A 22,553-nucleotide genomic window follows, 5' to 3' on the forward strand; every position below is an offset into this window, starting at 1 on the left:
AGAAACAACCTCCCAGGATGTGGTTCACGTCTGTAACATGCAATGACACACTTGAAATGCATGAAACTTTGCAGGACTTTTAAAGATGAATAAGGTGAACATGGTATCTGAAACATGTTAATCAATACACAGTCACTACTAATAGGAAATAGTAAGAGCATCAGCACTCCCGCTTTCTCCCAATCATCCTTTGTATTCCTTTGCTTTTAGTCTTTAAGGCAAATGTCCTGGTGCCCACAAGTGCCACCTTCTGGTGAAAGAAGATTAAAGGTTACTTTGTTAAAGGAGAGCTTGAATCTCTCTCCTGCTTCTGAAAAATTGATCGAGCAGAAAAAGAGTATCAGTTCCTGCTTCCCTGGGCAGCTTTTAAAAGACACCTGAGATATATACTTCATTCAAGCAAAGCCATTCCAACTCCACAGACATGCATATCATCAGCAAAGTGTAGGATGCCAACTTTGGCTAGCCTGCTGGCTGACCCCAAAATGACTGAGAGGCATGCAGGACGATCTGCATAATACATTGATTCCTGAGGTGGAAGGGACTTTTTCCATCACATATGGTTGAAGAATTTTATTGCTGTATATTTTCATGATATGGTTGCTCGTGTCTGACTTGCTGTATCCCACAACAGTGAGCATTATAATAAGAAGAGCTGTGAGGTTCACCTTGAGGAAAGCAGCAGCCAGCCATTCCACTCATTATCCAGGATGGTCAAAGGGAAGTGCTGATGAAGAAAAACCAGTTCAGTTCACATCTTAAAATGTGAAGAAACCCATTCTACCCAATAAGTTCAAAACACCCTGGCCTGAACATTTTCCTAGAGCTCTTGAAGGTGCTTCCTTCAAGCACTGTTGCCTCCCACCTCTTGGCTGTGGTGTAAGCAAGAAGCCAGCAAACAGAGACACAGAGAGGAAGCAGAGGCTGCACAAGGCTAGAGACATGTTCCATTTCCCAGGTTACGGGTGTTGGCTCTCCACCTTCAGGGCCTAGGGTTTGCTCCTGCCTGTCCCTAAGAAGCTGCCCTTGGGTACACTTTGTCTCAGGCAGAAGTATTTTCCTGCCTTTCACCCATGGCTTGTTTAAGGGATGTGAGTGTTGTTTCTGTTATTGGCAACACAGGAGCTGGAGTGGGAAGAAATCTGGTTTGTGTCTGCACTTTCTGAGATGCCCTGGACAGTCTCCTGGGGCAACTGTTTTGTTTAAAGTCAGTTTTAACAAAACAGTGTTCTTTCTAAATTCTTGCTACTCAAAATGTGATCCAAGATGCAGCAGCAGCAGCTGGGTACTTGTTAGACGTACAGGTTTTCAGGGCCCACCCCAGACCTACAGAAATCAAATCTGCTTTTGAGGATTGATTTCCAGGTGATTCATGGGCCCATTCATGTCTGAAAGTGCTGGCCTATATGGCCCACTGTCCTGGCTAACTTTGGTGTTGAACAAATAGTGACTGCCCAAGTAAACACACCCTCTTCTCACTCAAGCCTGTGCTGTTGTGCATAGTTACACTGCATTTTGAAGGAGCGTGTGCCTCTTTGGTGTGTGTTTGTCCAAAACACTCAGAGTGGCTCTACATACTAGGTTTCCCATGGGGCTGCCACACCTAGGGATCTTTTTAAAAACATTAACTACAGCTTTCCTCTTCCCGTGAATTTCTTCTAAATGAACACATCTTTTGTTGTCGTGAGCATATCTCTTCCTGTGAGGGACGCTCCTGGTGTCCCTAGGAAAACCGACTGCCCACTTGCTGTGGCAGCGCCATTTATACTTCCAAGGTCTGTGGGAGGAGATCCTGCAGTAAGGGGGAACAGAGCCTCTTAAGTAAACACTGGTCATCTTCAATTGTTTACTGTTAGCAGATGATCTAGAGAAATCTTACATGGAACTCTGTTTTATAAACTAGCGTAACCAATTGATCAAGGTCTACATCACCACTTATAAGTCATGTTGATATCATGCGCCCCGCTGTGCTGGCATGAGAAGAGCATTTCATCTCGGCAGTGTCCTTGCCCAAAGTCTAATCATGAGAGAACATCAGACCAGCCCAGACTGAGGGGCTCAAACAGCAGCTCAGTACCCTTCACAGAGTGTCAGTCTGTTACAAAAGCTGTTACGGTTTGTAGGAAACCAAGGAGACTGGATGATGAAATGCAGCATGGGATCCTGGATTGAATCCTGGGACAGAGAAAGGATATGAGTGGAAAAACTGATGCAATCCAAATAAAGGCTATAATTTAGTTAATAGTATTGTGCCAGTGTTAATTTCTCAATTTTGATGACAGGAGCAATTATTCCAGATTTAACACTGCTGGCAGCTGGGTGAAGGGTGTGCAGGGACAATCTGTGCCATCTTTGCAACTTTTGTGTAAATCTAAAACTGTTTCTAAATTAAAAGCTTTCTTTAAAAAGATAGCAAAAAATAGAACAGGGCTGGCTAAAGCTGGGGGTACAGAGGAGAGAGGAGAAAGATCCTGAGCTCAGGCCTTTCCTGAGTGACCCCCTACTGACTCCCTCATTGCTCCCCCACCCCGACTCTTCTCTTCTCAGCCAGATGATGTATTTTTTAAAACCACTTTGTTCAACACTTCATGATTATATTTGGTTTTTGCAGTAATCATGTGAAGTAGATTACTGTTCTCATTTTATACATGAAATAATGTCAGAGAAGTAAAGTAAATTGCCAGTGTCACAGGGCTAAGAAATGAAGGTCGGGATTCAGACCCCAGCTGTCTGGCTCCCAAGCCTAGCTGTGCCCATCCTTTGGAAAGACATATCCCTCTTGCGAGCGTTGCCTCTGTGGGACTCTGCCTCCTTTCCTCAGGACCATGGAGGGAGCCCTTCTGCAGGAAACTAGTCCCACGTCCTGAGTCCCCAAGTCTGCTTTCTGATGTCCAGTAACCATCAGTGTCCCGTTTCAACCTTTGCAGCCTTCAAACTTTTCCAGCCGTAGCTTGGGCTCCAATCAAGAGTGTGGGAGCAGTAAAGAAGGTGGAAATCAGAACAAAGTCAAGTCCATGGCGAATCAGCTGCTGGCCAAGTTTGAGGAGAGCACTCGGAACCCCTCACTCATGAAGCAGGTGAGTCATGTCAAATACTCACTGGACCTGACTTCCTGGTGACTTGTCGGCAGGAATGTTCTGGCTACTGCTAGACTTCAAATATGCCAGCCAGGCCTGGTCCCAAGGAGACCTGAGCTCCTTCTAGATGAGGAGCCAACAGACTTTTCTATAAGAGGCCAGATAGCAGTTTTTTAGTGCTTTGGATGCCATACTGTCTCTGTTACAACCCTGCCATTGTAGTACGAAAGCAGCGGCGGACATACCCCAACAAATGAGCCTGTCTGTGTTCCAATAAAACTTTATTAACAAAAAACAGGAGCAGGCCAGATGTGGCCCATGGGCCTAATTTGCTCGTGCTTGTTCTGCATGAAAGAAATCTGTTCCCTAATTTGGTTTTGCTTTCCAACCATGACTTGGTTTGTAGTCAGTTTTGAAATGATACAGTTTGAGGGAGCTTTGAGAGGCCGGCTGTCTGGGAAAGTACAAAGTCCACACTGAGAAGATTCATCCAAACCAGAGGAACTGAGTCTGAGCTCACAGTACTGAAGGCCAGCCTCACACGTGTTTCCTGGCACTCTCCTCTCTCCCTGCACTGAGGCAGCCTGGCGGGCTGTTGTGCCTGACGGGGGTTAGTCTGAGGCTGAAGGAGGCGGAATGCTGTGTCAGGCTGCAGGCTTCCTTCTGATTCCGGCTCTGAGGTGTGTGCCTCGTGGTTTGGTTTGCCCCCCTGAACTTCTTTTAGGATGCTCTTGTCACATTACAGAAGCTCAGAAAAAGAAGTTGGTTTTTCTATGGTGAACACCTGTCAAATGACAGAATGAGGCTCCTTTTGGGAGGACAGACTCTTAGTTAATAGCTTTAGAGGCAACCAGAGATGTCTCCTTAGTCTCGATTTGGACTGTGTGTCTCCTGGGCGAACTGACCTTCTCCAGGAAGTGAAGGGATTTTATTATAAGGAGACCATTTCCTTAAGACCTGTAATTGTCCACAAGTTTTCTGGATGCCTGTTCTAAGTGTTGATGAGGGCTCAATTCCATCAAAAGCACCAGAGCATCCCTGTCCTTAAGTGGGCAGGAAGCTTTTCCGTTTCCAGGCAGACTCCTGAGCCAGCCACCCTGCCCTGGCATGGGCTCTGGCAGTGCCTGCTTAAGGCCCTGTGTCTGAGCCAAAAGCAAAGCCACCCTGGGATTCACACTTTGTCCACGAGAAGGGGACTTCAGGACTCACTGTTCACATGGACAGGGAGCCAGGGCTCAAGTTTCCCAGCTGGGCTTGGCTTGCAGGAGCTCAGCCCAGTGCTGTCTCTGCACTTGCAAACTTCATCTCCCTGCTCCTCTCTCTCCTCCCTCTGAGCCTCTCAATCTGACTCACCTTTTCCTTCATGTCTCCTGTGGCTGCTTTTTTGGACTCGCCTTTCTCCTCCTAGGAACGCCGTGTCTCAGGGATAGGTAAGCCCGTCCCGTGCTCTTCCTCTGGCCCTCCTGTTCACTCTTGCTGCCCCAAGCCGGAGGAGGCCACACCCAGCCCATCACCTCCACTGAAAAGGCAGGTAGGGCTCCTTTTAGTGGATGCTGTTTTGGTAAAGGCCAGAGGGGACTTTCATCCAGAGGGGTGGGGTCAGTGGCTCTTCCCACACCCCAGGTATGGCCGATTGTAGATTCTCTGGACACACCTTGAGGTCACCACCCTTATAGGTAAGAATAACCAAGTATGCAGCATCACAAAATGCATTTCATGGATCCCTTAGCCAGTCAGAAGTATCAGTTGACCAAATACCATGGTCTCCGTGGTGCTGCTAGGGAAAAATAAACTGTACCGCAGGGTATTTTGTATGATGCCCCGTGACGCTGAGCATTATCTGCAGACCATTCAAATAGGCTGATTTTCAAATCAATGAAAAAGTGATGTTGAAATAGGCCCAGGTGGCCACTTGGCTGGATGCATTGAAGGGGTAAGTCTGGGATGTGGCAAGGCCTTCCCAGTACCAGAGTAGACCTGCATAGTGGGCAGGAAGGTGGCTGGCAGTCACAGAGTATGGCTTATGCCAGGTTGTGCTCCTGGGTTTGGAATTTGAGCAGAATCACTACTATTGGCCATAAGCCACAAAGGTTTCTGGTTAGCATTAGGATTTGTGTGTTGCTTCCAGGTGGTAGAGGTTGAATAAGGTCAGTGTGGATACAATGCAGAAAGTTTATGTCTGCATGCCTCACCTAGGGAGCTTTTTAAACACTGCCATTGACTCATGCCCAGTCCAGAACAATGCAATCAGAATCTCTGGGGGTTGGGCCCAGACTTGGGTCTTTTTTTCTTAAGTACCCATAATGCCAGTATGCAGCTAGGATTGAGAACCAGCATTGTACAGGTTTTGATTCAGGGGGTCTGGGGTGATGCTTCAGACCATGTATTGTGAATGAGGATGCCAGGCAATTTTGATGCAGGTAGAGAATCAATTCCTGGGGCTAGTTTGGAATCCTATTTAGGGTTGCACCTGGTGCGCCCTTTGTCTCTGGTCTTCACAGGGGATTCCTCGTGGTGGGGGTGTATGAAAGGGCTGCAGTAGGGAAGGAAGCTTAATTTTCCCTCTTTCCCAGTTCCCCTCTGTGGTTGTGACGGGGCACGTGCTCAGAGAGCTCAAGCAAGTGTCTGCTGGCAGCGAGTGCCTGAGCAGGCCCTGGAGAGCCAGAGCCAAGTCTGACCTACAGCTGGGGGGGACAGAAAATTTCGCTACCCTGCCTCCTACCCGCCCGAGGGCACAGGCTCTTCCCGGGGTGCTGTGGCGGCTGCAGCAAGTGGAGGAAAAGATTCTCCAGGTGAAAGACACTTTTTGCCCTGTCTCTGTCCGTGTCTGGGCGACTTCTTTTCTTCCCCTCCCTCCTCCTGCACACGTGGGTTCCTCCTCCCTCTGCCCACCCCCTGTCTCCCGTCCTGCTGTGTGTGGTGAGCAGGTGAGGCCCCGGCTGCCTCCCTCACCCACTTCTTGGAAGCAACTGTCTCAGTCTCTGTCACTATCTCTCTTTTCTTTCTCCTTTCTCACCTTCACCGCAGAAGAGGGCTCAGAACTTGGCCAACAGGGAATTTCACACAAAGAACATTAAGGAGAAGGCGGCCCACCTTGCCTCCATGTTTGGACACGGGGATTTCCCGCAGGTAAACATGGGGCTTTCAGAGCCCCCAGGAACCCAGATGTTGGACATCCAGCCAGGTGACCTTGAATCAGGCTCTGAGCTCAATTTTCTCCTTCCTCCTGCTTTTATAGCATGAGGAGCTATTTATTTTTTAAGCCACTAAATAATTCAAGCTGGCATCTAAAAAAGACCCAAATGTGCAGATTCAAAATAAGGCAAAACTAACGCAGGAAAGTAAACTCACGTCAAGAAAGACATTTCTAAACAGAAGCACAAGCTGGTAGGCCCTAGATATTTTCTACGCAGGCTCTGAGTTTCCTCAGTGTCACCACAAACAGGAAACAGTCATAAGTTGCAGAATCACAGTGCCTTTACCCAGTTGCCTGTGATGTTTTCGGGTGTGAGAGAGAAATCTCCCTATGGCCCTGATCAGGAAGATACTGAATGATGAGGCCAAGCGCATGCTGTAACTGGGGCTCTGCTTCCCCGTGGGGTAAAGTCAAGCCAACAAGAATGGCTTTGCCTTAGAATTAGGAAGTACAGCCTCCTCAATCCAGGTACTTCTTTGGAAATTCGCTGAAAAGAAAAGCGTGTGCCAGAGAGGAGATGAAAGAGTGGATGATGAGACCCTGCAGGTGGGTGTATGTGTAAGGTCCTCCCTCCCTTGCAGCATGCCTGGTCCTAGAACTTGGCTCTCCACTGTTTTCACTTCGTCTCCTCCAGACCTGCATCTTCTGCTACTTGGTGGAGTCACTGACGTGGGAAGGATGCTTTACACTTACTTGATTTTTAGGATTCCACGTGGTTGGTAGGACGCTAGCACAGTTGTCTGCTGCAGCCACAGAGGCCCCTGCTGTGGCCACCTGCCCTGAAGCAGCCCAGGGCTCTCCTCTCCTAAGCTCGCAGCTGCTACTTCATACTAAGCTCTAGGGTGAGGGCTTTGGTAATTGGCATTGGTGTCCAAGGCGGATGTAGGCAGGAATGGATTGAATCTGTGAGAGCTATTTTGGTGTGACAAGGGAGCTGGAATAGTTGCAGCAGAATGCAGTGTAACCAGGAGCCAGATAATCCTGCCTGGCTCCAAAGCCAGGGGTTTCTGTGTTGTCCTGAGACATGGGTCTCCTTTCTTTGCCCCGTTGCGTGCACAGGCATGGGACTGCATGATCGAGGTGTCTATCACCATGTGACTCCTGGGATAATCCTCGTTTCTTCTACTTCCATTCTGTGCAGAATAAACTCTCTAAAGGCCTGTCTCATACTCATCCTCCGTCTCCTCCCTCTCGCCTTCCGTCTCCTGATCCAGCTGCTTCTTCTCCAACTGCTGACTGTACTTCTCCTGCCAGAAAGGTAGCTGTTCTGAACAATTTGCTTTCCTCACCCCCTGCATGTTCCCAGATGTTTCCATGCCCCACTTGACCTGCACAGACATCTCAAGACTGGCTTGGCTAGAATACAAATTTGTAAGATATTTTACAACAGTGCTGGATTCGATTTTGCTTTTGCATTAGAGCACACAACATGGCAAAACAGGCAGCATACAAAAGCTTGCCAAACAGGGCTCATTCATTCAGCAAGCATTAATCAGGACCCACCATATGCCACCCTCCGTGCCAGATGCTGAGAAAACAGAGGGCAGTGCAGTTCCCTTACTACGGTTGAGATGGGAAGCTGCACATTTTTACAATACAAAATAGTGGATATAGTTGCTTGTTCTGTCCTAATAAGATGGCAATTTTACATGGTAAACTTAATGTAATACTAATAATTAATTCTATAAGAGGTATAAAGGGTCAAGATTGTAGAAATGGAGAGGGGAGAAGACTGGGAGGTAATACAGAAGGTAATATGGGAACTGAGTGAGTGTTGAAGGTTCTGTGGGGGGATTTTGCTGGAGAGAAGTTTAGGGCAAGGGCGTTTTGGAGAGGGGCTAGCCTGTGCAAAGGCAGGAAGGCGGGGCTTGCATGGCATGGAAAGATGGAATGTCTGGTGTGACTTGAACTTGTAGATAAAAGTATTTACGGGGACAGGGAGAGTGGAAGTGAGCCCACTCTGTGTAAAGGAATTTCGTCTTATCCTCTGGATTATAGGAAGCCACTGCAGGATCTGTTCTGCGTTCTAGCAGGACGACTCAGTAATGCAGAGATTGACATGGAGGACGAGAAGAGTGGGGAGCTAACTTTGGTTAAGCAGTTAATGAAATGCACTCACAAACAATGGTTAAGATTGGGTTTGGAGGTGCTCTTCATGTTTTTCCCTTGTCCTGTTACCTCCTGTGCTGAGAATAATACCAGGCTAGGGTGGGAGAGGTGTCTTCTAGGAATCCTGGCCTCTGGAATGAATGAGGCTGGAAGTGAGTGTGAAGCCTACCTCATGAGCTGTTGCTCATGGGGTAGGTTTGGAGTCTCCCCCACTCCACCCCGAAACGGTGCTTCTCTGTATACAGCCAGCATGTCTGGCTTCCACCGAGGCTGAGTCATGCTGAATGTCCCACTGCCAGAAGGAGTGCTGGTCTGCTTCTGTGCTGTTAGACTGATGCACAACCCAGCTCTGTGCTATTACATTAGTGAAAAATTAGAAGCTGCCTCTTGGTGTGTAATGGGGGGTCCCACCCCTGTTGGCCTCTACCTCCGTAAGGAGAACAGTGTAGGTAGAGTCCCCAAGAAAGGAGCAAGGAGTCTTACCAGCCCCATCCCAGCTGAGGCCCCCTGTGTGAATGAGAAGCACCCCAGAAAGGGCAGTACCAGGTAACACAGAGAAACCCAAACACGATCTTCAGTACCACTGAAAATAGCCATGGGCAGCACATCAAGATACCCGGACAACTGTTCCAGGTCAGCCAAGGTCAGCTGTTTGACCTTAAGTCTGCTGACCTACCTGGGCCTCTGTCTTTCTCCTCAATAAAAGCAGTTCTGGGCTCACGTTACAGTGAGCTATATGGGTGGAGACAGGCATTTTTGTCATCACCATCAGCAAGGTTGCAAGGTAGGCTTTTTGCCAAGCTAGGGAAAGGGGCCTTCCCCGGGGTATACTCCCTACTATGTGAAAAGGTCATGGCACCCTTGGCAGGATGGTGGGAGGGGAGAGGGCACCTGGGCACAGACCAGGCAGTGGCTTGTGCTCAGAGTTGGTCAGCCAGGCCCAAACCCTGCTTCTCTCTGGCCCAGCCCCCTTCAGCTGCCTGGACCCTTCAGGGTAGAGGCAGGCAAGGCCTTCTCCTGTCCCTGCCTTTCTTCCATCCTCAGGAAAGTCTGGCATGGTCACTGTTGGGGTCAGCACCACGGCAAGAAAAGCCCCTACACCTCTCAAGTTCCCTGACTTGGTTTCCACTGGGCATGAGTTCCCTCTAAGAGAGGGCAGGGAGCAGCCTGCTGGGAACATGTGGAGCTGCTGGGTAAGACAGAGGTCTGTTCAGCCACTAAGCCTGTCCCCATCACATCATCATCACACCCGCTGAGGCCCTGCCTGCTGTTGTCTCTGGCTCTTCAGGCAGCCCTCCCCTGAGGAGTCAGCTCCCTCTCAGCCGTTAGTTAATTTTGCTCCTCTAGAAGGGAGGCCACTGCTGATCTGGCCCGTGATGTGGCTGCTGGCCATTTGCCATGCTGGTAAGTTCTTGCAAGAACAAGAAGGCACTGAGCTTTTGCACAGCTGGGCGGGCGGGGGTGGAGGCTCTTCACTGGGCTGGGAGCTACCCTTCAGTCCTCCTGGGTCAGAAGAGCACTGAGGATTACAAAAGGAGCTTTCTCTACCAGTGTCACTCAGAAAGCTAATGAAAATATTCATTCATTCATTCAACAAATTTTATTTTTGAGACAGGTCCTCTCTCTGTCACCTAGGCCGAAGTGCAGTGTCCTGATCATAGCTCACTGCAACCTTAAACTTCTGGGCTCAAGTGCTCCTCCCACCTCAGCCCTCCACCACCCCTGAGTAGCTGAGAGTACAGACATGAACCTCCACCCTCAATAAACAACAAATAGTTATTGAATGACAATCCAGTGTTAGGCACTTCAGGCTCTCAGGATATACATCGATGCATAATGAGGCTTACACCCTAGTAGCCTACAACAATCAACATAATATATCAGTAAATCACATAATGTGTTAGAGGGCAAGACAGTATTTCCTATGAAAAACGTAGAGCTGGTGGTGGGGACCCGGATTGCTGGGGAAGGAAGGGTGACGATGTTAAATGGAGTGGTTGGGTGGGGGCCAGTGAGCTCTTCCTGTGATTGTGAGAACTGAGCAGAAGCAGAGCCACAGGTAAGAGGGCAAAGGCCCGGGGAGGAGATTGGAGCCCAGCGTTCAGACTCCTGTGTACTGCAGAGGCTGCTGCGTGTGCATGGAGGCCTTGTCAGAGGGATCAGCCCAGAGGCTGCGTCCACATAAAGCCCCACACTCAGGGACAGGGAGGGCTTTGCGTCGGCCAACCCCAGATCTACTGTCCCCACCTCTACAGCTTTGTTCCTTGCTTCTCCCCAGTTGTGGTAAAACAGTTGCTCCATTTTTGTCCTTTTAAAAAATTCTATCTCCCAAGTCAGCGCTGGCCATTAGATGATGATGTAATTGGGCTCTTGTGACAGCCTCCAATGTCTTAATTACAGGCTGATGTTTCTTTCACAGTATGGCTGGGAATGATGGAGGAGCTCTTAGAATGAACACTTGGGCAAGTCACTTAGCCTCTCTGTGCCTCAGTTTCTCTAAGTACCTACACTTACAGGTCTGTGCAGGTTGTACTGTGATTCCGTTGTAGGCAGTTATGGATGGAGTGGTGAGTTGCTAGTTTAAAGCAGTCTTAGAAAGGATGTCACCAGCATCATTCCTTGCCTTGACGCCCCTCCCTCCCTCCCCAAACTCTGCCCCACCATTGATTCAGCACTGGGCTTTCCACACGCAGGATTTGGCAGAATCACAGCCTTCTCTGAGGAGAGAACTGGCTGCTCCTTAAAGTAGGTGATGACTTGTGATAAACAGATGTATTTTATTTTATCCCGGTGCAGCTCAGGGAGTTTCTCTCCTAGAGCCTGGGGCCTTAATGCTTCTTCCAAACAGATTTGGGGCTGTTCATGTTGCCCAATTGACCGAAGTTCGACTGCATTCAGGGAAGCCAGAGGAAGAAAAATGCACTTAGAAACTGATGCTTAGTCCTTGGCAACTTCCTGGCAGGCAGCTTGTCTCTGCTCCTGCCCTAGGGTCTTCCATGCCAATTCCGAGGATCCAGGAATAATCATCTCCTCGTGGGAACAGACTTAGCCAAACTTATTATAAGTAACACTTGTTACTCACAGGAATGCAAACTTGAGTTGCTGACTCCAAGACAGGGAGCCAGGGCTCTGCCTTCAGACTCCTCTTGCCCGCCCTATCAGATTGATATTCTGCTTTAAAATTCAGAGTGGTGCAAGTTTCTTGGCCTGAATGGTCACAGGGAGTCTTGAGGGCTAGGCTCAGGTCCTTGGCAGAGTCTGTCTTTCCAGGCTGTGGACTGTGGGATCTATGCCCAGACTCAGGTCAAACCAGCCCTCTTCTGTGATCTCAGCTCCCTATCAGCCATTGGTTAGTTTCACTCTTCCAGAAGGGAGGCCACTTTGCAGATCTGGCCCATGGCATGGCTGTTGGCTGCTGGCTGCTGGCTGTTTGCCATGCTGGTGAGCTCTCACAAGAACAAGAGGGCACTGAGCGTTTACACGGCTGGGCAAGGGGGGCCCTTCACTGGGCTGTGAATTGCCCCTCCGTCCTCCAGGGTAAGAAGAACACTGGGCATTACAAAAGGAGCTTTCTCTACCCTTGGAGGTGTTTGTTTTAAAACTGGATTTGCAGGGTTTACTCTAGAGATTTGCATATTAGAGGGAAAGAGGGAAACGCTGGGGCAATCTGCCTTTGTTTGATCCAGTAAGATGATAAATCTCAGGGACAGGTCTCAAGGCTACCTTCTATCCCGGGAATAGAGCTAGGCAACCTTCTGGAGATCTCCTGTGTGCATCCCAGCCTGGGGGGCGGGGAGAGGGCGGTTAATTTGCAGAGTGCTGGAAGAAGGATATGAGTTTGAATCAGACTTGAGTTCAAAGCACCAATTACTCACTGTGTGGCCTTGGACAAGTTTGTGAACCTCTCTGAACATTAATTTCTTAATCTATAAAATGGAGAGGAGAGCAGCTACTCTGAGGTGACTAGAATACTGTAATGTCTTAACATTTGCAAAATGCCTAAAGTATCCTATAAAGCTTCTCTTTCCCCAGTGGAAGAGAATTCTGAAAGAAAACTCATTTACCTGAAATGCATGTTGATCCCTCTCTTTCTAAAGGAAAAGAAGTCACCTTCAGGGTTCCATTTTCATCCCAGCCATTTGAGAACAGTGCGTCCTCAGGTGAGTTAGAGCCTCTCTGAACTTCAGCTGCCTCACCTGCAAAGGGGGATTATTAGACCCACCTGCAGGGCTCTGTGAGCGAAGCACTTATGATCAGCAGCTCAGTGCCTGGCACCAGGAGATGAAGTTGGGCAGACATGGGCTCTTACTGGGAGCTCACAGCCCCTAAGGCCTGCCTGTCTCAGCTCTGAACTTGTAATTTCCAGGCACCCTTGAACACGGTGATTTCAGTTCTTTACCTGCCCTCCTACCCCAAGCTCTGGGCATATGGCTGAGGAATCAGGTCCAACAGACTATCCTCTGGTGTTTTCTCATCTAAGGACTCCTCAGTGAGGATGTCCTTGCCCAAGTGGACCCAGCAGACCTTCTCTGGCCCTACCTGTCAGAAGCTCCCCTTCATGTGAGCCCTGCGCCCTGAGGCCCTGCACATTCTTACCCATGTGGGCTTGCTGGATGCTCATGCAGGCTGTATGGCCACAGGTGGCTGAACTCGGTGAATTGTAGCCAGGACACCTGGTAATCTTGGCTCAGTTCCAGGCTCAGGGAGGGACATTTCCATTGTTCTCACACAAACAGGGCCTGGAGCCTGCTTCTTCCTGCATTCACAGTATTTGCCTTGTGTCAGGAATGTGGAGGTGAAGAAGCCAGGTCACTCAGGGAGCGCAAACTGAGGGGACTATGGGCCAGCGCCGTGCAGCGTGAGGAACGCTGTGCTATCCAGGCGGTGACCATCATATTCTGCGCTGGGGTCACAAGATCACTTGGGAAATGCCTCTTCGTAGAGGTCTAGCCATCATCTGCAGCCTCTGGCATGGGCGTGTGTGACAACAGTTGCGTCGCCATGTTTCTGTCCAGATTGGCTCTGGGGAGGGGAGGTGGGAAGCTCATCCTGTGTGGGCCACATCATGCTTGTGCAGAGGAAAGTGAAAGTGATTTAAGATGGGAGAGAAGTCCCAGAACATGGAAATGCAAAGTTGCACAAATGGCCGTGCTTTGTTTTGTTTTAATTTTTGTGGGTACATAGTAGGTGTATATATGCATGGGGTACATGAGATGTTTTGATACAGGCATGTAATGTGAAATAAGCACATCACAGAGAATGGGGTATCCATCCCCTCAAGTATTTATCTCAAATGGCTATGCTTTGGACTCACTATCTGCCCAGCACCTCCTGCACCGCCCAGGTTCTGTCAGGAATCTTTTCTGCAGCCCTGCAAGATTGGTGGTGGTCTCTCCATTTTACAGATGAAGAAGCTGAGGCTCATAGAAGGGAAATGACATATGTGAGGTTAACCTCATGTAACATGGGATGATGCCCCTTCTGAAGTGTTCTAATTAATTTGCTGAAAAAGAATTAGAATTCAGAAGGAGGTAAAAAGTAATGAAAAACACCCAAATTCTTGAAAATTACAAGAATATTGAGAGATGTATAAAAGGTTGCAAAAGCAGTCCCATGGGACTTCAAAATTGCTAATTCTTAAAAAACTAGTGGCTGGAACATGATCATCTCTGACCAGATCATCAGATTGCCCAACTTTGCATTTAGATGAAGTGTTCCCAGCCTAATCGTAAGGTCCCCTGTTGACCAGCCTCCCCAGGAGCATGGTGGCTTGCCATCAATGCATGCTTCTCTTTGGTAGGAACCACTGCCTCTAACCCTGAGGTCAACACCGGGATGACTTCTCTGGGATTTCTCCATGAGTTGAACATTTATTTCTCAGGATCCTGAGAACCTGGTGATTCTCCCAGTTGACTGGAGCAGTGCCACTCAAAGTGTGGTCCACGGGCAGGGACTGGGCTGCAATCCCATGATTACAGCAAGTGAGAGTAAACGTTGGAAACTTGTAGAACCATTTGATATTGCCACACATTCAAGTGTGTGATCATATTTCTAGTTTATTTTCGTTGTATCTGGAAGTAACAGGTCATAACGAATTAAAGATTTAAAAAGGAAAAAACCTGTCATTAGCCACAGAGAATTTGAGGAGCAATGAGCAAGCAGAAGCCAGCTAGTTATATCCTCACTCTGAGAGCCGGTAAAGCCTTCCTGCTGTCAGGAAATAGAAGATAACCCTTGATGCCCAGGGCAACATTCACCTTCACGTTTGCCTTTGGGGTGGGCTTCAAAGGCCCCTGCCTCATCCCTGGAGACAAGTTGTCCATCACCTCATTTCCCTGTGACCTCTCAAAGAAGTGCTGGTTTAACTCTTAGTGATTCTGGAATGCGATTCATCAGGCTTGGAAGGACAGGTAGGAGACCCAGTGCAAATTTCCTTAAGAGTGCTTTCATTTTACTTTATTTTTTCTTTAAAGAATGTCACCCTCTCAGGATGGATGTATGGATGCCATAGGAAGAAAGGAGGCTTTTGGCCCTAATGAAAGGTGGGACCAGGTGTGGTCTTCATCCTGGATCCCCTGCCCAGATGACCCAGACCGTGCCCTGTGCTGTAGAACAGTGAAGCAGCTCTGCAGCTGCTCAGTTTTGGCAGCACCTCCCAGCAACCTCGCCGCCCTCTGCACGCTTCAGTAATGCCTCCCTAAGTCAGGGTTGCTGAGAAGCTCAGTGCACAAAGCGCTTATTAGCTAAGTGGTTAATGAGGTCTCATTAGGGATTTGTATTAAAAGCCCGGGAAAGTATACTCTCAATCTGTGCTCACTCAGGGGAGGCAGTAATTGTGTGTGGGTATCTTGGCATCACTGTAGTGCCTTTCTGGGAGAATACTGTGGAGCCAGTTCTCACACTGGGCCAGTGGAGGCAGCCACACAGGGGCTGGGCAGGCAGTGCTGAGAGTGTAACTGACCTTGCTGCCTTTCCTCCCCTCTTTATTTCCATATAAGCCCAGGAAATCCTTTGTATCCTATAGCCCCTATGTGAGGGGCCAAGTTGGGGGCCTAGCAGGGGATGGGACATCAGACAAACAATGGCTTATTGTTCTGAGCCAACACACCTGAACCTTTCTTGGAAGCAAGGGCTAAATTTCTTGGCATTTGTGGCCTCCTGGAAATGCCAGAGAGTGTGCTTGGAAGCGAATCTGAATATCTCCCAGGCTGGGCCAGAGTAGAGACAGGGGTAGAAGGGGGTGCTGGGCCTGACAGCTGCTCCCAAGAAGTGGCAGGCTTGGTAAACTCTGATGAGGTCCCATCTAAGTTCAAGGGATCAGACAACCCCAGCAAGCCTACAGCCATGTCCTCTGCAGGCCCCAAAGCCACACACATGGTCTGGAGTGATCATTCCAAAGTCGCTGTAATGTTGGGATTCCCAGTGAGAAAGGGGGTGAGGGATTCGCACCAGCCTGCCAGGTGCTCCTTTCCCTGCTCAGCCCGATGTAGTGCCCTTGCTTTTGCTGGAATCCAGTGAGTTAGCCTGAGGCCCTGAGGATGGGCACTGCCACCAGGAATAGGTGAGCTGTGGTGAGCCCACCATCACTGCAGTTCCCTGGATTTCCTGCTTTATAGTTGAGGCTTTCTCTGATCAGCTTAGATGTAGCCTCCCAAGGGCAGTCTTGGGTTTTGATGGAGGTCATCATTTCATCCACACACAAGTTACTGTGGTTTGTGGTGGTGACGGCTATCAACCCCTGCCCGGGGGCCTTGCAGCCTCCATTGCTGCTGTCTCTGGCCACATCTCCCGGAGGCTGGGTTTGGAAGCTGGAGAGGACCTAGAGCTTCCTTCCCTCTAGGATCTTGGAATCAGGAACAGTGCTTCTAGAATCTAGCTATGTACATTTGCCTCCCCCAAGAAGAGACTGCAGCCATACCAGGGTGAGCTTCCAGAGCTGGGGGTGAGGAGTGAAAGGGAGGCAAGCTGGGGTTTGCAGAAGGGTGTATGTATAATTGTGCCATGCTCTTTGGCCTATCAGCTTCCACCCATTTCCCAGCTCTTTGACACCTTGGTGGGGGTCCAGGCATTCGTAGGTACCCTTAGGAGCACAGACACCACCCACAACCCATCACTGGGCCATGCACCAGGGCCCACGCAGAGCTGCTATCTTCCCATCCCCAAGCTGACCTTGCCTGGCACTGGCTCTGGAGCCTGCTGCAGTCCACATCCTGCCCTACCTGCCCAGCGTGTGCCCATTCCACATACTGCTCTTGCTGCCAGGGTGGGCTGTGGTCCTGTCGGGAAGGACCTGGGAGCTTCAGGGCAGGCTGAATCTAGAGGAGGGAAAAGAGAGAGGAATCAAGTATAAGGAAGGAAGCAAAGCTGCTTCTCACCACTCTCATACCACTCACTTGTGGTCACCAAATGGAGTGGGGATGTTTCTCTCCACCAACAAAATCTATAAATGGAAGGATTTTCCCTTAGTTCTGCAAACCATCTTTGCAAATTAGTTGAACCTGAGGAGGAAAACGTGGTTACTGGTTTATTATACAGGATCTTATCAAGGATACAGAGGAGCAGCCAGGTGAGGAGAGGCACAGGGCAGGGCATGTAGGAAAGAGCGGGTGCCTCCACGCCCTCTTCAGGGCATCGCTCTTCAGGGGCCTCCACTCTTCAGAAGCTCTAAACCCTATCCTTTTTGGTTTCTATGGAGGCTTCGTTAAGAAGGCATGATCGATTACATCATTGGCCACTGGTGATCAATTCAACCTTCAGCCCCTCTACCCTTGTAGGCCAGTGTGTGGGACTGAAAGTTCCAACTCTTTAATCATAGGGTTGGTTCCTCTAGCAACCAGCCCCTTCTGAAGCCATCCAGGAGCTCAAGAGTTGCCTCGTTCCAGCAAAGGATGCTCCTGTCACCCAGGAAATCCCAGGGGATTTAGGAGCTCTGTATCAGAGGCTGCTGTCACTCAGGAAGGTACCAAGGTCTTAGGAGCTCTGCCTCAGGAACCAGGGGGCAGAGCCCAAATATGTATTTTCGACAATATCACAATATCACTCAAGGTAGTCTAGGCCCCGAGCCTGCTAAGTGCCAGGCTCTAGGACACATTCTCTCACTCAGTCCTTCCCACAGACTCAGGAGGAGACAGGCACAACTCTCCCCATTTTACTAAATGAGGAACTAGGCTCAGAAGTTCTGTGCTTCATGCCGAGTCTCTGCACTGGCTCGTGGTGGAGCTGGACCCGAACCCTTCCCCTGGCCTTGCTGGTCCCTGAGCAGCTGCCTGCGGCCCTCCTGGGACAAGGGGTCTCTGGAGGAGGGCGGCTGCAGTCTGGCAGTCTAGCTTTCTGTCTGAGGGGGCTTGGCTCCTGATTTCCTTCTCTTTGCTTGGTTTGTCTGACTTACGGGCTTTTGGGTAATGATTGGGTCTGAGCACCACGTTTACCCCATGCCCCTGATGAGCGAAGCTGTGAAGGCCCCAGGGCTGGGGGGCAGGCAACCAGAGTACAGTCTGGAATCTTGGATTTATTTGCTAAGCGGCCTCAGATAGACCCTTCCCCTCTCTGGGATTCGTGTACACAACTGTATGTACGTGAAAGGACTTTTGGTTTTTAATCTTTTTTTTTCCTAATTTTTTTATTGTGTTAAAATACGCGTGACATAAAATGTACCACCTTAACCATTTTTAAGGGTACAGTTTAGTGGTATTAAATACATTCTTCGTATGCCACCCTCACCATCCTCCTGTTCCACAACTCTTAGTTTTGTAAAGCTGAAACTCTGTAGCCATTAAACAACAGCAGCTACTTCTCTACTGCCTGTGTCTATGGATTTCGACTACTCGGGGCACCACCTATAAGTGGAATCCTACAGTACTTGTCTTTTTGCGGCCATGGGTTTTATTTCTTTTCTTTTCTCCATCTGGCTGGTTTTGCTTCTCCGGGGTTGTAGGGTGCTGTTTGCATGTGGGTGAGGAGCCCTCTCCCCATCCATCTGGCCTATGTTTTCCTCCTGGTGCTAACTGGCCTCTGTCTTTGTCTCTGTCTCCTCTGCCTCCGCTCTTGGTTAGCTGACAGTAGGGAAAGTGTCCAGCGGAATAGGGGCTGCAGCTGAAGTCCTGGTCAATCTGTACATGAATGATCACAGACCTAAGGCCCAGGCCACCTCTCCAGACCTGGTAAGGACATGCAACCCCAGCCTTCACCCACAGACACTGGCTCTGGCATCCCAGGGCGGGCACATGGGATGTGGAGCGGATGGCCTGGTCCTCTTGAGGCTCCTCTTCTCTTGAGACCACTGGGAGCTGAGAATGAGCTGGATCAGGGCAGAAGTTAGAGGAAGGCTGCATTTCCTTAAAGACAGACCTCACTCAGGTCCCCTGTGGTCTTTTGGAAAACAGAGCATCTTCGTGCTGTCCGTGGCTCTGGAGAACGGCCTAGTAGGAAGGCCCAGTTGAGGCCGTGAGCCTAATTGAATGGCCCTCACTTTCAGTGTTGAGTGTCCAATCTGAACAGCCTCTTTATATTGGATTGAGAAAACAGTCATGGGAAAACCATCCCTTTGATTTGAATTCTCGCTTTCTCTAAACTAAGCTGCTCGCTGCCATCACCAAGAATTTTCGTTGATAATTCTTTCAGTTTCCTTTTGGCACATTGCTCTGGAATCACCCAGGGACACTGCTGCCCTGGCCCATGTCCTTCCAACTCACAGTTAGAACTATAACTGACCAGGTTTGATGCCACCAGCTTTCCGTACCCGACCTGCGCCACTGCAGGGGAACAGGACACCTAAAACATCAGCAGGCCTTTGTCCAAAACCAGGTGACACTTAATCCCAGGGACAGATCCTGGAAAGAACATCATGGGACGGACAGGTGTGTGCATGAGGCCCACTCTGTCAGACCGGAGACACCACTCCCACCCCCAAACCAGAGCAGCCAACCTGGGGGCGAGCCCCTCCCGGCCCATCTTGTACTCTCCAGCCTGCCAGGGAGGACAGTTAACAGCAGCCCCTGCAGAGTTGGGGTCTAGGTTGGGGGCGTATCTTCCCACCCCTCCCTCTATGCTGCAGTGGCAGCAGGGAATAGAAGCCCATGAGGTCCCCAGCATTCAGTTTGGAATTTCTAAAAGCCTCAACCTGACACTTAAAGGCTCAGGATAAGCTCTAACACACCACTCTTCTCTCCCCATCCCCAGGAATCGATGCGAAAGTCATTTCCCCTGAACCTGGGAGGCAGTGACATGTGTTACTTCTGCAAGAAGCGTGTGTACGTGATGGAGCGGCTGAGCGCCGAGGGCCACTTCTTCCACCGGGAGTGTTTCCGCTGCAGTGTCTGCGCTACCACCTTGCGTCTGGCTGCCTACACCTTTGACTGCGACGAAGGTAACCCCAGGGGCTAGGGCAGCACTGGGCTCTGGACTTGGCCTCAGACGTAACCTTGGCCTGGGTTCCTGTCCCTCTGGAGGCTCTAGGACACCCAGCACATCCTCAACAGGAAGTATGATGTCATCAGGAAGGCTGTTCAGGGAGAGTAGGAGCTCCTGCTAGAAGTGGGGGGCTGCCTGTGGTCCTGGGGAAGGGGAAGCACCAGCGCTGTGGTGTGGATACCAGGTCCTAGTGGGCACCTCCTGTGTGCCCAGGGCTCTCTGTACCTCTTCTTACGCAGCCTTACCACCTTCCGCTGTCCCTGTGTGGTCAAGAAAATCAAACCTGATACCCTCCGTTGCATGCTCAGCACCACACCTGGCATGCAGTCAGGTTCAATGACGCAGGGTTATTATTACTCACATAGTATATGTTATAAAATAACCATCATGACATTCCCTTTGGTAAGTGCCCTAACAGAGATCACTGATGGAGGGATCATGCTCATTGGAATGAACAATTATTTTCTAATTTTCAGCACTTGACATTTGCTCTGTCATCTATAGCGAGAGGCAGTATAGCATGGCATTCACATTTACACACCCTCAAACTAAACTGCCTGGGTTCCACTCCAGACTGTACCACCTCCTAGCCATGGAACCTTGGGCCTGTCACTTAAACTCTTGGTCCTCCAGATTCCTCATCTGTAAAATGAGGTTGATGGTAGTCCTTAGCTCTCAGGGTGGTTGTGAGAACTAATGAGTTAATTTATATAAGCATGTGTAGCATTGTGCCTGACATAAAGTCATTCCTATGTAAGTGTCCCCTACTCTTACCATTTTTACCATTGCTATTGTTACCGGCATAGCAGTGAGCAAGGAAGGCTTTTCTGGCAGGCGTACGCGGTGCTGGGCAATGGCCAGTTTCCCAGAGTGTGCCCTGTCTGGGTCTTTTCCTCCCCATCACTGCTGCCATTTGCTCTCAGCCTTTCCCACCTGCCAGGGATTCCACAAAGAACGATTGAGGGTGTTCATACTCGATGCTGTCCATTTTGCTGCCTGGCAGTGGGTCTTTTGAAGAAATTTGGCCTCAGCTTGATTTGGGGATTTTTTTAATGTTGTCCTATTTATCAGAAAGCATGCAGAGGAACAGCCAGATGGAAGAGAGGCATGAGGTTTGGTAAGGGAGAAGGGGCTCAGAGCTCCCATGCCCTGTCCAGGTGTGGGCATGCTGCCCTACGGGAGCCAGCATGTGTCCAGCATCTAGAAGTTCTGCATGCTTTGAAGACCTTAGATACATGCCTGGGAGCCCCCCATTGCTGGAGCTTGTCTCTGAGGCAGCAAAGCGCCCTGCTACCTCATCCCAGTGCCACTTGTTTAAGGAAGGTGACGGAAGTTTGAGCCACCCTGGACTGTTTCCGTCGTTGCTATTTTCTGACTTGAACAGTGGCAGGCACTTGGCTTTTGTCAACGGTGGCTCTAGTTCACAGGAGAAAAATCTTTCTGTATGTGTGTGCCTCTTTTTACAGGAAAATTTTACTGCAAGCCTCACTTCATTCACTGTAAAGCCAATAGCAAACAACGGAAGAGACGGGCAGAGCTGAAGCAACAAAGAGAGGTATGTTTGTCTCACACGTGCTGGTGAAACGGGGAAGGCCCCTTAATAAGAGAAGGGTTTCCAGGGATCCTCAAAATAAGGCCAGCTTTTCTGGCCCTGGAGGGATTGCGATGACTCACAGATGAAGAAGAAAACCTCTGCTTCCTGGTGTGGAGGGTTCTTTTGCTTCAGTCTGTTCCACAGCCTCTGGGGCGTGTCCCATTCCAGGTGAGCTCCCAGGGGAGTAGCCATGCTGGCGTCTCATAAGAATCCTGGAAGAGCTTGCCCACGTGGTAGGGATGGGGTGATATGCTCAGCCACACAAAAGCCACGTGGTCCTCTATACCTGGAGCCCACCTGGCCACAAGGTGCTCTTTGTAAGAATGCCTGGTGTGGGACCGACCCTTCTACAGTTTCTAACTCCTCTCCCAGGCTCCTGAAGTTAAAAAAGTGACCAACCCACTGCTTTTATAGATGGTTTATGGAGGCATCTCTTCTGGGATCTCTTAGCAAATATCTTCTCTCTGGCTTGATTAATTATCTACCACTAGCAACAACTCATAACTTAAAACGTTTTTCTAATTACCCAAATATATAGGTTCAATGTAAAAAATGGGAATGAAAGACTATAAAGAAGCAAAGAGAAATCACCTGTGACCACTCTATACTGAGAAAGCCACAGTTCACATTTTGTAACATTCCTTTCCAGGCTCTTTTCTATGTGAATATATTTTAAGACAAGTGGAATCCTATGCCTACAGTTTTATATCCTTCCTTTTCTACACTAACTCTACATCAAGAATAGTTTCCCATGACATTAAAAATTCTGTTGGAGGGCTGGGTACGGTGGCTCACACCTGTAATCCCAGCACTTTGGGAGGCTGAGTGGGTAGATCATGAAGTCAGGAGTTTGAGACCAGCCTGACCACATGGTGAAAACTCATCTCTACTAAAAATACAAAAATTAGCTGGGCGTGGTGGCACGTGCCTGTAATCCCAGCTTCTTGGGAGGCTGAGACAGGAGAATCACTTGAACTCAGGAGGTGGAGGTGGCAATGAGCCAAGATTGCGCCATTGCACTCCAGCCCTGGACAACAGAGCAAGACTCAAAAAAAAAAAAAAAAAAAAAAAAAAAAAAATTTCTCTTGGAGCATAATTTGTAATACCTTCAGAAGATTCTCATCTATAAATGGTCAATAATTTACTTCACTACTCTGTATTACTGGAT

At 49.3% G+C, this 22,553-nt stretch overlaps 1 protein-coding gene across 22 annotated transcripts in view; it reads left to right on the forward strand.

The window, feature by feature from the left end:
- Positions 1–22,553, forward strand: part of MICAL2 (microtubule associated monooxygenase, calponin and LIM domain containing 2) — a 151,904-nt gene that overhangs the window by 125,018 nt on the left and 4,333 nt on the right. For 11 of the 22 annotated variants that reach the window (XR_004257593.1, XM_032240766.1, XM_032240764.1 and 8 more), the window contains 9 exons: positions 2,928–3,077; positions 4,486–4,608; positions 5,651–5,869; positions 6,105–6,206; positions 7,415–7,531; positions 12,480–12,542; positions 18,435–18,542; positions 19,561–19,747; positions 21,258–21,346. Coding sequence is in view for 21 of the 22 variants with exons in the window: in XM_032240766.1 (XP_032096657.1) it covers positions 2,928–3,077; positions 4,486–4,608; positions 5,651–5,869; positions 6,105–6,206; positions 7,415–7,531; positions 12,480–12,542; positions 18,435–18,542; positions 19,561–19,747; positions 21,258–21,346 (1,158 nt within the window). In the remaining variant the exon portion in view is untranslated. The remainder of the gene's footprint in view (positions 1–2,927; positions 3,078–4,485; positions 4,609–5,650; positions 5,870–6,104; positions 6,207–7,414; positions 7,532–12,479; positions 12,543–18,434; positions 18,543–19,560; positions 19,748–21,257; positions 21,347–22,553) is intronic. The other 11 variants (XM_032240775.1, XM_032240769.1, XM_032240774.1 and 8 more) reach the window with 6 other exon arrangements.

This window comes from Sapajus apella, unplaced genomic scaffold (assembly GCF_009761245.1).
Source record: "Sapajus apella isolate SASKATOON/1434 unplaced genomic scaffold, GSC_monkey_1.0 scaffold47, whole genome shotgun sequence".
Taxonomy (NCBI): Eukaryota; Metazoa; Chordata; class Mammalia; order Primates; family Cebidae; genus Sapajus; species Sapajus apella.